Below are 13,120 nucleotides of genomic sequence, written 5' to 3'. Positions count from 1 at the left end.
ACCTGACCCTTCAGCGAATAAGCCTGAACAACCGTCTGCCTGATCCATCTGGATATGGTCGCAGCCAAACCTTTGCGAAGTCCTTCGGTAACAACAAAGAGTCAGATTTCCAAAAAAGACTCCGTTACCGTCGGATAAACCCTTATCGCCCAAACCACATCCAAAGGCAATTTCTTTGGGTGGCTTAGGACATAGGGAAGGCAACACAATGTCTTCATTGAGATGAAAATCCAACACCAACTTAGGAAGAAAAGACGGACTAAGTCAGAGTATCACTTTATCTCTGTGGACCACCAAATAAGGCGAACGACAGGACAGCGCCACCAACTCAGACACTCTGCGAGCAGAAGTATTTGCCACCAGAAAAGCAACCTTCTGTGACAAAAAGCTGAGAAATCTCCCTAATGTTCTCAAAAGGAGGCTTTTGAAGAACAGACAAAGCTAGACTGAGATTCCACGGAGGCAACGGAGATCTCCTCGGAGGAGCCAGAAAGACGCACCCCCTGAATAAAAGTGTGAATCAGGGCATTGGAAGTAAATGGCCAAGGCCGACACTTGGCCCTTGATAGTACCCAAAGCCAACCGCTGCTCAACCCCTTTTTGTAAAAAGGCCAAAACCCTAGCTATAGAAAACAAGCGAGGGTGCAGCTGCAGCGACTCACACCAGGAAATGTACAATTTCCACATAGGATGATAGATCTTCCAGGCCTTCAAAAGTGTAGGAATCCCCAAGTCAGAAAGACCTCTACCCCTCAACACCTCGCTTTCAACAGCCATGCCGTTAAAGCAAGCTACCGTAAAGTAGGATGGAATATCAGTCCCTGGGACAGCGGATCGACGACCATTTTTACAAGGTCTGCGTACCAAGACTGAAAAGGCCAGTCTGGTGCCAGCAGAATGACTGGAATTCCTTCCACTGCTACCCTGCGAAGAAACCGCGGCAGGAATTTGAGCAGAGGAAAGACATAAATCAGCCGATGCTGGCTACAAGGAGCTACCAAAGCATCTGCGGCATCGGCCAGAGGATCCCGAGACCTGGCCATAAACCTCTGGACTTTTCTGTTGAGGCGAGACGCAAAACAGATCCACCTCCAGAGTCCCCACCAGGCACACAGGAGATGAAACGCCTCCGGATGAAGGGACCATTCCCCTTGATCCAGTACCTGACGACTCCGGTAATACACTTGCCAATTCTCCACACCCGGAATGTGGACTGTGGAAAGAGCCGGAACATTGTCTTCTGCCCAAACTTTGGTGCCCCCTTGAGGATTGATGAAAGCCACAGCTGTGGCATTGTCCGATTGTATCCGAACCGGAGAAATGTGTAGTCGACTCGTCCAGTGTAAACGGCAAAGCTTGATTTCTCTGAGCTCCAGAATATCGATCAGCAAAGAAGACTCCTCTGTCGACCAAGTCCCCTGGGCACAGAGCTTCCCCAGCACTCCACCCCAGCCCGACAGGCTGGCGTCCGTGGTGACCACCCTCCAGAATAGCAGCAGGAAAGCTTTGCCCTGACACAAGGCTTGCGAATGAATCCACCAGGATAGAGCCGAACTTGTAAGATGGTTCAAACGTACCTTCTGTTCCAACGACCGAGGGTCCCTGTTCCATTTTGCAAGAATCTTTTTGCAGAGGCCTCGAGTGAGATTGAGCAAACGGAACCGCCACGAAAGTCGATACCATCAGACCCAGAGCTCTCATGCAAATCCGTAGGGAAGACCTCTCGGTTTCCAACAGTAACCTGATTGCCCCTTGCAACTTCTGAAGTTTTTCCAATGGAAGAAGGACCTTCGCCAGGGCAGAGTCTAAACTCAGCCCCAGATAAGTCACCCGTACGGAGGGCGTCAGAGCAGATTTTTTAAAATTGCTCGTCCACCTGAATTCCTGAAGGGTCTGAACTGTAATTGAGAGGTTGCCCACCAGATCCGAGTGAGAGCCTGCTCGTTAACAGGAGATTGTTTAGATGTCCCAATATCGCAATCCCTCTCTGATCGTAGCAAGGCCAACACTGGGGCTAGGACCTTGGTAAAAACTGTGGGAGCGGAGGCGAGACCAAAGGTGAACGCCACAAATTAAAAATTCTCCTCTGCCACCACAAAGAGGAGGAATCGCTGGTGCCCCTCAAAGATGGGGACGTGCAAATACGCATCTTTGATATCTTTGAGGCCAGAAAATCCCCCTGATTCAAAGATGCCACCACCGACCGAATGGACTCCATTTGAAACTTCTGCACCCGCAGAAAGCGGTTCAGAGCCTTGAGATCCAGGAATGGATGCACCTTGCCCTCTTTTCTGGGCACAGTGAACAGGTTTGAATAGAAACCTTGAAAGCATTCCTGCGGAGGAACCGGCACAATCACTCCTTGAGCAAGGAGATCCTTCAAACGAACCGGAGACAGGCGAAGATTTGACTAAAAAAACCTGTCCCCCGGCCGGGACCAAAAATTTGATCTTGCACCCGGAACGAATCAGTTTACGAACCCATTTGTCATGAACGAATGAAATCCAGGGTTCCTGAAAGAAGTGCAGACGTACCCCCACCCCAGAAACGGGTGAGGGCGCCCCTTCATGCAGAAGAGGACTTGTCTGCAGAACCGGACTGACTGGTCTTTGGCTTGCCCTAGGCCTTCTTAGTTCCTCCAGAAGCTCTGAACGGTTTACCTTTCTCGTGCCCCCCGGAGGCACAAAAAAAATAAACGTCTATGAGCGGTGAAGGAAGGTCCCTGCTTATTACAGGGTGCTTTACCTTTGGAGGATTGAGGAAGAAGAGTACTCTTCCCACCAGTCAGACCCGTCAACAACTCATCCAGCGAGTCGCCAAATAACCGCTCTCCCAGAAATGGAAGATCTGTTAAGGCCTTCTTGGAAGCCTGGTCAGCCGACCAGCTCTTCGGCCAAACCATGCGTCTCAAGGCAATCCCCACAGCCGACACTCTGGCCACCAGGGGAGCCGCATCCAAGGACACATCACACAGGAACACCAGGGCCTGGGCCATCTATTAGCTCCGGGGGGAAACTATGTCAAGATCCAAGTTCCCTTTTAGAACCTTCACCTATTCCGTAACCGTCTGCGACACCAAAAAAGACGCAAAAACCGGTTTCAGGATAGAACCCGCCAACACGCCCCATGGAGGGGAAAGGAATTCCACCCGCCTGTCTACCGGATCCGTTAAAACCGGGAATCTTCCCACTCCTTCACTAGGCAGAAACAAATTGTTTTGCTGGAGCAGGGTGTGTGGGGTTATGCCTATAGGGACAGCCCCATGGGCGTGGTTAATTGCTTTTTTCCTGCCTAGTACTACTCCTGCAGGAGGCAGCATAACCCAGTGGATAAGTATGAGAGCTGCGTCTGTCAATGGACGATTGAGAAAGCAAGATTCCTCCAACGTCCCTGTAAACAAAAAAAAAAAAAAGATGTCCAAGACTTTTAATGAGCTTGATATCCTTATGACAGATGTTAGCCTCTTCTGAAAGATGGGAAGGACTTCCGAATCAAGAGCTGGATTCCTAAGTCAGGATCTGTGAATACGGGGAGGTGGGACTGCCTCAAAAAGGAGGCTACCACCAGACCCAGGACTCTCACGCAGGAGAGTCAGGTGACTCCTGAAATGAATAAAGTCTGGAATAAGAGAATGAAGCTTTTATTTGGAAAGAGCTGTGGCCTGAGTTGTGTCCAGGTCTAGACTGAGAAAATCAAAGTGATGAGTCAGTTCCAATATTGATTTTACTATCTATATGAATCCTTGTAGTGTTTGGTCAAGATTATGTTGCTCCCTCAATATTGGTTATTCTAAGTATCTCAACAATGGTAATGCTTTTATAGCACAGCAGGGTTCAGAGCTGAAAGTGAAGGGAACCAAAAGCAAAAAAGCAAAGTGAAGGGAATGGATGACAGACCTAGTATGTTACATGCAATTTGTTTGAGCTTCAACTAAGACATTCAGTGTATTAGAGATCCAAGATGAGGAAAATGCCCCCTTTTGGGTCTGGCAACTGAACAGGTTGCAGTAAAACCCCTGTAAGCTTTCTGCCACAGAAACCAATGACACCTTAATCCAGAAGATCAGTTAGGGCTGCCTTAGGATCTGCTAATCTGTGCTGTGACACAGGAGGGTTGGAGGTGATGAACCGAGGAGGCGGGTGGGAGTAAAACCTTAGTGTGTAGCCCCTCAAAACCAACTGCTGAACCCATGTATCTGGGATGAAAGCTGTCAAAGTGTCTGCAAAGGCTACCAGATTATCCCCCCACTTTGGAATGTGGGAGCACACCTTCATGCAGGGGATGATTTATCTAAGGAATTTGCAGACTTGGGAGTTCTAGGCCTTGTTGGTGGGCTAGGAGCCAATCTTGGATTTGGACTTGACAGATGCAAGGAGAGAGTTGCAAGGAGAGAGTAAGTGAAAGGACTCTCCTTCACTTCCATTGAAGGATAAGCCATGCCAGATCCTGTGATTTTCCTTGCTTCCTCTACCATAGCCCATTCATGGATCACCTTGTACCACGTAACTTAAAGAAAAGGCATTTAGTGAACAAGCTGAGAAAAAGGGTGGGTAAACATCAGCTTCACTTCACTGTCACCGCTGGAAGTTTGCCACTGACAGTAGTATCTGGCAAACCAATGAATGGATTATAGAGCAAACAGAGACCCTGTCAACTTCTTTTATCCCATCACAAGAGGTACATTTTTGTTCTAAGAATTTAGATGAATCTCTGTAGCTGAAGTTTTGGCTTTAAGACTTCTGGTGTTCAATATCCAAAAAAAACAAAATTAGCAAACAGTTGCGAGGGGGTGGGTGGCAGGAAATCATGCTTTTTTTAGCCCTTAGATGGACTTTAAAATTGCCTACACTGTACCCACAAGTTCAGGCACTCACCTTGTTCTGTAAGACAGGCGACAACTGTTGCGAGGGAGAAGAGATTCCAGAACCACAGACACTCTGTAACAGGGAAGTGAGAGCAGCAGCAGACAGTTGGTTAATCACATGCGCACAGGGTTTGACCAGGCAGGGAAGGATCTGCAGGGACAAAAAGTTTAGTCAGTATACCCCGCAGGGAGAGAAAATAAGCAGATTCAGATTTTTCCTAAGTGTAGTGCATCTATTACTTGGTCTTGATAATCCTTCTTGATAAGGAAAGGCAAACTCTGCGCGGTGGTGGACAGTAAAGCTACACTTAGCTGAAGTGGCAAAAAGCGGATGATCCGAGCCACCAGACGCTTCCCCTTCCTAATGCACATGATCTGGACAAACTGCTCCTCGGCTGCTCTGTGGGCAAAAGGAAACCAACGGTCAGTCAGCTTGAAGGACTTGACAGTTTTTAAAACCTCCATGACAAATACTTAAATGCTTTCTTACCAAGAAAACAAATCCCCTTCATGGCAACCATATACATTAGAAAGATTTTGGCAACATCGTTAACTACCTCTGGCAAAGTTCCTATCAAAATGCTAAGTCCAGTGCCTGCACAATCCATTAAGAGGCCCTAGGGATTGCTACATGGGAAGCAAGGTTTATGGGGGGGGGGGGGGTGCATATGTGATTCCATGTTCAGAAAATCATTATCTTCACAAAAGGTCCAAAAAGTTTCTGACATGTAATAGCTATGTGCTTGTATGTGAAGGATTTACAATAAATCCAGGGCAACAAAACAAATGTGCAGGGGAAGACATTAAGGGTCTAATAGATCTCTTCATAAAAAAAAGTACCTGTCACCTGCCCAATGCCATCTCATAGGGGACTACTAAGCATCTTGTGATAGCAATAAAGTTAAAGTTGTGATGAAAAAAAAATGAATGCACATTTTTGCAGGTAAAAATGCTAATTGTTTTTTTTCTTGGGAGACTGTAAAACATTGCACCCAGGATCAGCAAATCATGAATGCAGAATGTAAATGTAGCTGTCTACCCGCACCTCATACGGACAGGCACAGTTACTAAATGACAGGAAGCTCAATGAACTTTGAGCACACTCACCAGGGCCCTAGCAGTTCACTGAGAACTACAAGCCGCCAGCCGCAAAGGCCAATAAAATGTGTAGGCATTCATTCACAGAACTCTGAATGAAAATCGTGGCCGTGGCTGTCTGCTCGCATGGCCGCGATCTTTTCAAATTGTGACAACAGGTGCGGGGGAGAGGATCCCTGGGGGGGGGGGGGGGTAGCTGCAGAAGCAAAAACAGTTAAAACATGTAACATGTTTCCAAAGGTGAAATTATCCTTTAAAGTATACTTAAAGGCAAAATTTTGTTTTGTTTTGGATACATTAGAGTGTATTAATTTTTATAACCCAAGACCTAATATCACGGTACAGTGCCATACAATATTTTCTAGAAACAACTCTGGTTATAAAATGATTCCATATACAATACTCCAGACTCTAATAGCCCATTCACATTAGCTGACAAGTCGCGGTCCATTGAGTAGTACAGGAGCCGTTCTAATAGGAGCCACACAAAAGTCGCTCCGACTTAGAAAAAGGGTCCTGCACTACTTTGGGGCGACCTCGGAGCGACTTGCATAGACTTCCATTATGTGAAGTCTCTGCAAGTTGCGCCGAAGTCGCGGTGCACGCGACTTCACAGGTCGCCCCCCGAAGTCGCCTTGCCTCAATGTGAATGGGCTCTAAAGGCTTTGTACTAGAGGTAACACACTTTATATAAATAAAAGCAAAATGTTATTACATTATCAATCAGTAAAAAAGTTGTCTACATAATCATCACAAATCTACCCAATTATCTGGAAGACTATATCTAAAGGAAAATACACAAGCCTCCAGTGTTTTCACATAGTCCTATGTTTTTATGGTCTACTGTATACACTTCTGTTGATGGTGATGACAAACTTTTTACTGAGCCGTGGCCAAAATAATTTTGAGAAGGACACAAATTTTAATTTTCACAAAGTCTGCTTCTTCAGTGTTTTTAGATCTTTTTGTCAGATGTTACCATGCTACACTAAGTATAATTACAAGCATTTCATAAGTGTCAGAGCCGGTTCACATACAGGCGACCCGACTTGCCGGGGCGACCTGTGAAGTCGTGGTGCACAGAGCGCACCGCGACCTCGGAGAGACATGCGCGGACTTTATATCATTGAAGTCAATGCAGGTCGCCCCAAAGTAGTACAGGACCCTTTTTCTAAGTCGGAGCGACTTGTGTCGCTCCTATTAGAACGGGTCCTGTGCTAATCTATGGCAGGCGACCCACGGCGACTTGTCAGGCGACCAGGTCGTCTGACAAGTCGCCCCAGTGTGAACCGGCTCTCAAAGGCTTTTATTGACAATTAGGTTTATGCAAAGAGTCAATATTTGCCGTGTTGACCCTTCTTTTTTCAAGGCCTCTGCAATACACCCTGGCATGCTGTCAATCAACTTCTGGGCCACATCTTGACTGATGGCAACCAAATCTTTCATAGTCAATGCATGGAGTTTGTCAGAATTTGTGTTTTTTTGCTCACTTGCCCCTTGAGTATTGACCATAAGTTCCTAATGGGAATAGGGTCTGGGGAGTTTCCTTACCATGGACCAAAAATTTCGATGTTTTGTCCCCCCAAGCCACTTCGTTATCACTTTTGCCTTATGACTATAGGTGCTCCATCATGCTGGAAAAGGCATTATCAATCACCAAACTGTTCTTGGATGGTTGGGAGAAGTTTCTTTCGGAGAATGTTTTTGTACCATTCTTAATTCATGGCTGTGTTCTTGGGTAAAAACCGATGGTAGCGCTCACCTTTTCTCCGGACAAGGTTTTTTCCGGATGCCACAAACAATCGGAAAGGGGATTCATCAGAGAAAATGACTTTACCCCCAGTCCTCAGCAGTCCAATCCTTGTACCTTTTGCAGAATATCAGTCTGTCCCTGATATTCTTCCTGGAGGGAAGTGGCTTCTTTGCTGCCCTTCTTAACCTTAAGCCATCCTCCAAAAGTCTTTGCCTCAGTGTGTGTGCAGATGCACTCACACCTGTCTGCTGCCATTCCCAAGCAAGCTCTGCACTGGTGGTGCCCTGATCCCGCAGCGGAATCAACTGTAGGAGACAGTCCTGGTGCCTGCCAGACTTTGAGAACCCTGAAGCCTTCATCACAAATGCAGTGGAAATTTTTATCGAATTAAGTTCATTTTCATGGCAAAGAGGGACCTTGCATTTCATTTTAATTTATCTGATCACTCTTCATAACATTCTGGAGTAAATGCAAACTGCCATCATAAAAATGAAGGCAGCTGACTTTTGTGTCATTCTCAAAACTCTTAGCCACGGCTGTAAAGTGTCTTGTTACCTCTAGTATGAAGCCTTAAAAGTCCTGAGTACTTTATATGGAATTATTTTAATCCGAAAGAGTCATGGATACAGGAGAGATGAATTGGAACAGTTGTCAGGGTTGTATAGCTGTCTGCAACCTCTGAGAGAGTAACCCATCCTATCTGTCATGTTTACCTTTATTGAAAGTGAAACAGTAAAAAAGGGGAAATCTTACAATGGAGACACTAGTTATGTTGCCCTAAGTGACAAGGAATTTGCTCTCACTCCGTGTTTTCGCGAAGGGACTTTTTCTTCACAGCGAAACTGGGATTAAATTGTTTGAGTGCACAAAAATTCATTTCAGTGTTTCTTCCTTATGAAAACATGCATTTGATAAACCATTGAAAAAATATTGTGCAACATAAAAAAAAATTTCAACTACCAATTTTTCTACAGGATCCATGTGTTCAGAAAATATACATATACACATACAAATGTTTGATTTTTGTTACTAATAAATTCTTGGCTGGTCTCACCGCTCAATGCCTTCCTTTCCCCTCAAGATGTCACAGAGCTGCTGCAGCTTGTTCCTGCGTTCCTCGGTCAGTGCCTCTCTCTCCTCATCTTCACAGCATAGTGAAAACCGCCGCTCAAAGTCTTCCAATGCCAACAAGACAGAGAAAGCCTGCAACATACACACAAATTATCTAAACCATTACATCATGGATAGTCAGACATTTGTAACATCCCTTGCTGATGTAATCTAATCCTGTAGCTTCACTTAAAAAATAAAAAAAATTAAAAAAAAAAAAACAGGATTTTTGTAAAATCTTACAGTAAAATTCCTTTCTCTGAGTCCTCCGACAGTCGCCGCCACCTCTAAGTCATCACTATTGGGTATTGACTTCCGCTCCGCAGGAGTAGCTAGGCATAAGACTTAGTCAAAAGAACAAAGCATTTAGCATAGACACACCCATGGGGGCTGTCCCACTGGTCAATACTCCCCTGCATTGATCCCTCCCAACTCAGTTTGGTAGAATAGCAGGTGTACAAGAAAAAACCCCAAAAGAGGGGCGGGGACGGCGACTGTCTGAGTACTCAGAAAGGAATTTTACGGTAAGATTTTACAAAAATTCAGTTTTCTCTTACGTCCTCCGACAGTCGCCGCCACCTCTAATTCATCACTATTGGGATGTCCCAAAGCAATGTAGACATGAGGGGTGGGAGACGCAACCGCAGACAAGGCAACGCAGTACCCACATCAGAGAAAGGAACCTTACACGCACAGTAAGAGAACCTTCTGGGCAACAGAAAAGGCTCAACAGGAGCAATAGCCCAGGAAAGCAAATAACCCAGGGTATAAACAACCCCAACAGCCAGGGACCCACAAAAAAAACAAGGGTCCCCTATGGCACTGCCGCATTGAGAACTTTGCGGCCAAAGGAGGCATCAGCTGATGCCAGAACATCCACCTTATAGAATTTGGAAAAGGTGTGCACCGACGACCAAGTCGCAGCCTTGCACACCTGGGCCACCGAGGCCTGATGCCAGTAGGCCCAGGACGTACTCCTAGATATGGTAGAGTGCGCCCTAACAGGGAAGGGTGGAACCCGTTCCTTCAAAGCATAGGCCTGTACAATGGTCTGTCTGATCCATTTGGCAATGGTCGCTGCAGACGCGGCCATGCGCTTCCGATGTCCCTCAGGAAGGACAAAAAGGGAATCCGATTTCCGAAAGGATTCAGTGGACGACAGGTACACCCTGATCGCCCTGACAACATCCAAGGAAGGCAATGCAACCTCCTTAGGATGCTTAGGCTTCCCACAGAGCGAAGGCAAAACAATGTCCTCATTAAGGTGAAAATCAGAGACCACCTTAGGGAGAAAAGACGAATGAGGTCGCAAGACCACCTTATCCTTGTGAATCACCAAGTAAGGAGAGCGGCAAGACAACGCCGCCAATTCGGACACCCTGCGAGCCGAAGTGATTGCCACTAGAAAGGCAACCTTCTTAGACAGCAGAGGCAACAATATCTCCCGGATGTTTTCAAAGGGAGAACGCTGTAATACGGACAGAACCAAGATTAAGTCCCATGGAGGCAAAGGCTCCCTCCGGGGAGGAGCCAAATGTCGCACACCTTGGATAAAGGTGCGAATTAAGGAATGAGACGCCCCAGGGCGTTGAAAAAGAACAGCCAGTGCAGAAACCTGGCCCTTAATCGTGGCCAGCGCCAAGCGCTGGTCCACACCAGTCTGAAGGAAAGCCAAGATTCTCTTCACCGAGTATGAGCGAGGGGAGAACCCCCTGGACTCACACCAGGCGAAATAAGCTTTCCAGGTACGGAAATAGATTTTACCAGATGAGGCTTTCCTAGCCTTGATAAGAGTAGGAATGACCTCTGAGGAGAGACCCCTGTCTCTCAGGACCTGGCTTTCAACAGCCAGGCCGTTAAAGCCAGCAACTGTAAAGCAGGATGGAAGATCGGTCCCTGAGACAGTAGATCTTCCCGCATTGGCAGCCGCCAAGGAGGCTCGACTGCCAGGTGAACAACGTCAGCGTACCAGGACCAACGTGGCCAGTCCGGCGCCACTAGAATCACCAAGTTCGGTTCCGAGGCTAACCTGCGAAGTAACCTGGACAACAACTGAATCGGAGGAAAGGCATACATCAGACGATACTGATGCCAAGGGGCCACCAACGCATCCGAGGCGTCCGCCCACGGATCGCGCGTTCTTCCCACGGATCTTTCCACCTTGTGATTTAGCCGAGACGCGAACAGATCCACGTCCGGGGATCCCCACTTCGCACACAGCATCTGGAAGACCTCCGGGTGCAGGGACCATTCCCCCTGATCCAGGGTCTGGCGGCTCAGATAGTCGGCCTGCCAATTCTCCACACCCGGAATATGAACTGCTGAAATTGCCGGGACATGAGTCTGGGCCCAAGACAGAATGTCGGTCACCTCCCGGGCCGCCCAGGCACTCCTGGTGCCCCCTTGGTGGTCGATGTAAGCCACCGCGGTAGCATTGTTCGTCTGTACCCGAACAGGACGGCCTCAAAGGCGATCCGACCACTGGAAGAGGCAGAGTTTGATCGCTCTCAGTTCCAATAGGTTGATCGGAAGGGAGGATTCCTCCTCCGACCAAGTACCCTGGGCAGACAGGTTGCCCAGGACTCCACCCCACCCCGACAGGCTGGCATCCGTGGTAATCACCGTCCACAGCAACGTACGGAAGGATTTTCCTTCTGACACAGCCGGGGACTGGAGCCACCACATTAGATCCATTCTGGTCTGGCGACTCAAGGAGACAGATCCAGGGACTGAGGTAGTCTGTCCCACCTGGCCAGGATCTCCGCTTAAAGAGACTGTGTGAAACTGAGCAAAGGGTATCGCCTCGAAGGCCAATACCATCAACCCTAGGGACCGCATGCAGGTCCTGAGTGACGAGGATGGCTTGTCCCTGAGGGACCTGATCTCGTCCTGTAAGGTCTGGAGCTTGTCCTCCGGCAAGAACACCTTTGCTTGAGCAGAGTCCAGAACCATTCCCAGATAGGGAAGACGAACCGAAGGAGACAAGGTCGACTTCTGTATGTTGATGGTCCATCCGAACTCCTGGAGCGTCTGTACCGTAGTGGACAGATCGCGCAGCAGGTCCTGGCTGGCACTCTATCTTAACAGGAGATCGTCCAGATATCCCAAGACCGCAATGCCTTGTGCCCGCAACAGGGCCAGAACAGGCACCAACACTTTGGTAAAGACCCTTGGAGCCGAAGCGAGACCGAAAGGTAACGCCACAAACTGATAGTGATCCTCCACTAATAAACCCCGCTTGCCACGAAAGGACTTGTTCTTCGGGTTCTGGGGCAGCATGGTGCTCTTGCCCCCCGTGACGACTTTTACCAAGGTATCCAACGCCTCGCCAAACAGGCGAGAATCGGCATAGGGAAAATCAGCAACGGTTTTCCGTCATGTCTGATCAGCCGACCAGCTCTTCAGCCAGATCAGTCGACGGTTAAGCTAGATAGGCGTGCTACCAAAGGGGCCTCATTTAAGGCCGCATCGCACAAATGCATGACTCCTTGGTGAATTTGATCCACCATAGCCAGTGTGGTAGGTGGGGCAGAATCAGACGTGAGGTTGCGTCTAAGCACCTTAGTCCAATCAGCCACTGCCTGAGCCACCAAAACGGACGCGAAAACAGATTTGAGCAAGGGACCCGCCACCGTGTAGGAATGGCGGGCAAGAGACTCCAACCTCCTGTCCGTGGGATCCCGAAAAACCAGGGTCTCCTCAGTAGGAATCAAGGTGGCCTTGTTTAACACGGCCACGATGTGATCCACCTGTGGAGGCACACACCATCGCGATTCCGTAGCCGGGGTAAAGGGATAAAGCAACTTAAACCGACTAGGTACCGTGAATGGACGTTTTAAAGTGCGCCACAGTTCATTCACAGTGTAATGAAACTCAGCAGGGCAGGGAAAAACCTGCAGCGACTTGCGGGTCCTGTGTGTCCCAAAAGAGGACACAATGCCCGGAGGACTGGGCTCATCCTCCAAGTGTAGGGTTTCTTTTACAGAAGAGATTAACTCATCCATAGTCGCGCATTCTTCAGGCGACCCCGGGGGAGAATCATCAACCCCCTCCACCTCCGCCTGAAAAAGGACATGCTTGCCCATACTTAAAATGGCGGACCCGGCGGTTTTTACCCGCTGCGGCCACCGCACACACAGTCTGCACCCCCAAAAACACCGCAGTGACACAAGGGAAGGGGCCCCCAAACACACACAGCACCGCGTGTAAACGGAGACCCCCGCAAGGATCGCATCAGGGAGCCCCACACAGGCACAGACATGGGGAACACACAGCAACACAGGACTGCCATCCCA

General features: G+C 48.2%; 1 protein-coding gene across 1 annotated transcript in view; it reads right to left on the bottom strand.

The window, feature by feature from the left end:
* Nucleotides 1-13,120, bottom strand: part of PATL1 (PAT1 homolog 1, processing body mRNA decay factor) — a 104,271-nt gene that overhangs the window by 18,144 nt on the left and 73,007 nt on the right. Inside the window, exons 14-16 of the mRNA XM_082268306.1 lie at nt 8,770-8,918; nt 5,105-5,264; nt 4,875-5,015 (exon numbers count right to left, since the gene is read on the bottom strand). Of these exons, the coding sequence (XP_082124432.1) occupies nt 4,875-5,015; nt 5,105-5,264; nt 8,770-8,918 (450 nt within the window). The remainder of the gene's footprint in view (nt 1-4,874; nt 5,016-5,104; nt 5,265-8,769; nt 8,919-13,120) is intronic.

The sequence above is a fragment of the Pelophylax lessonae genome, assembly GCF_965119305.1.
Source record: "Pelophylax lessonae genome assembly, chromosome: 9".
NCBI lineage: Eukaryota > Metazoa > Chordata > Amphibia > Anura > Ranidae > Pelophylax > Pelophylax lessonae.
This window is presented reverse-complemented; position numbering and strand designations above follow the sequence as displayed.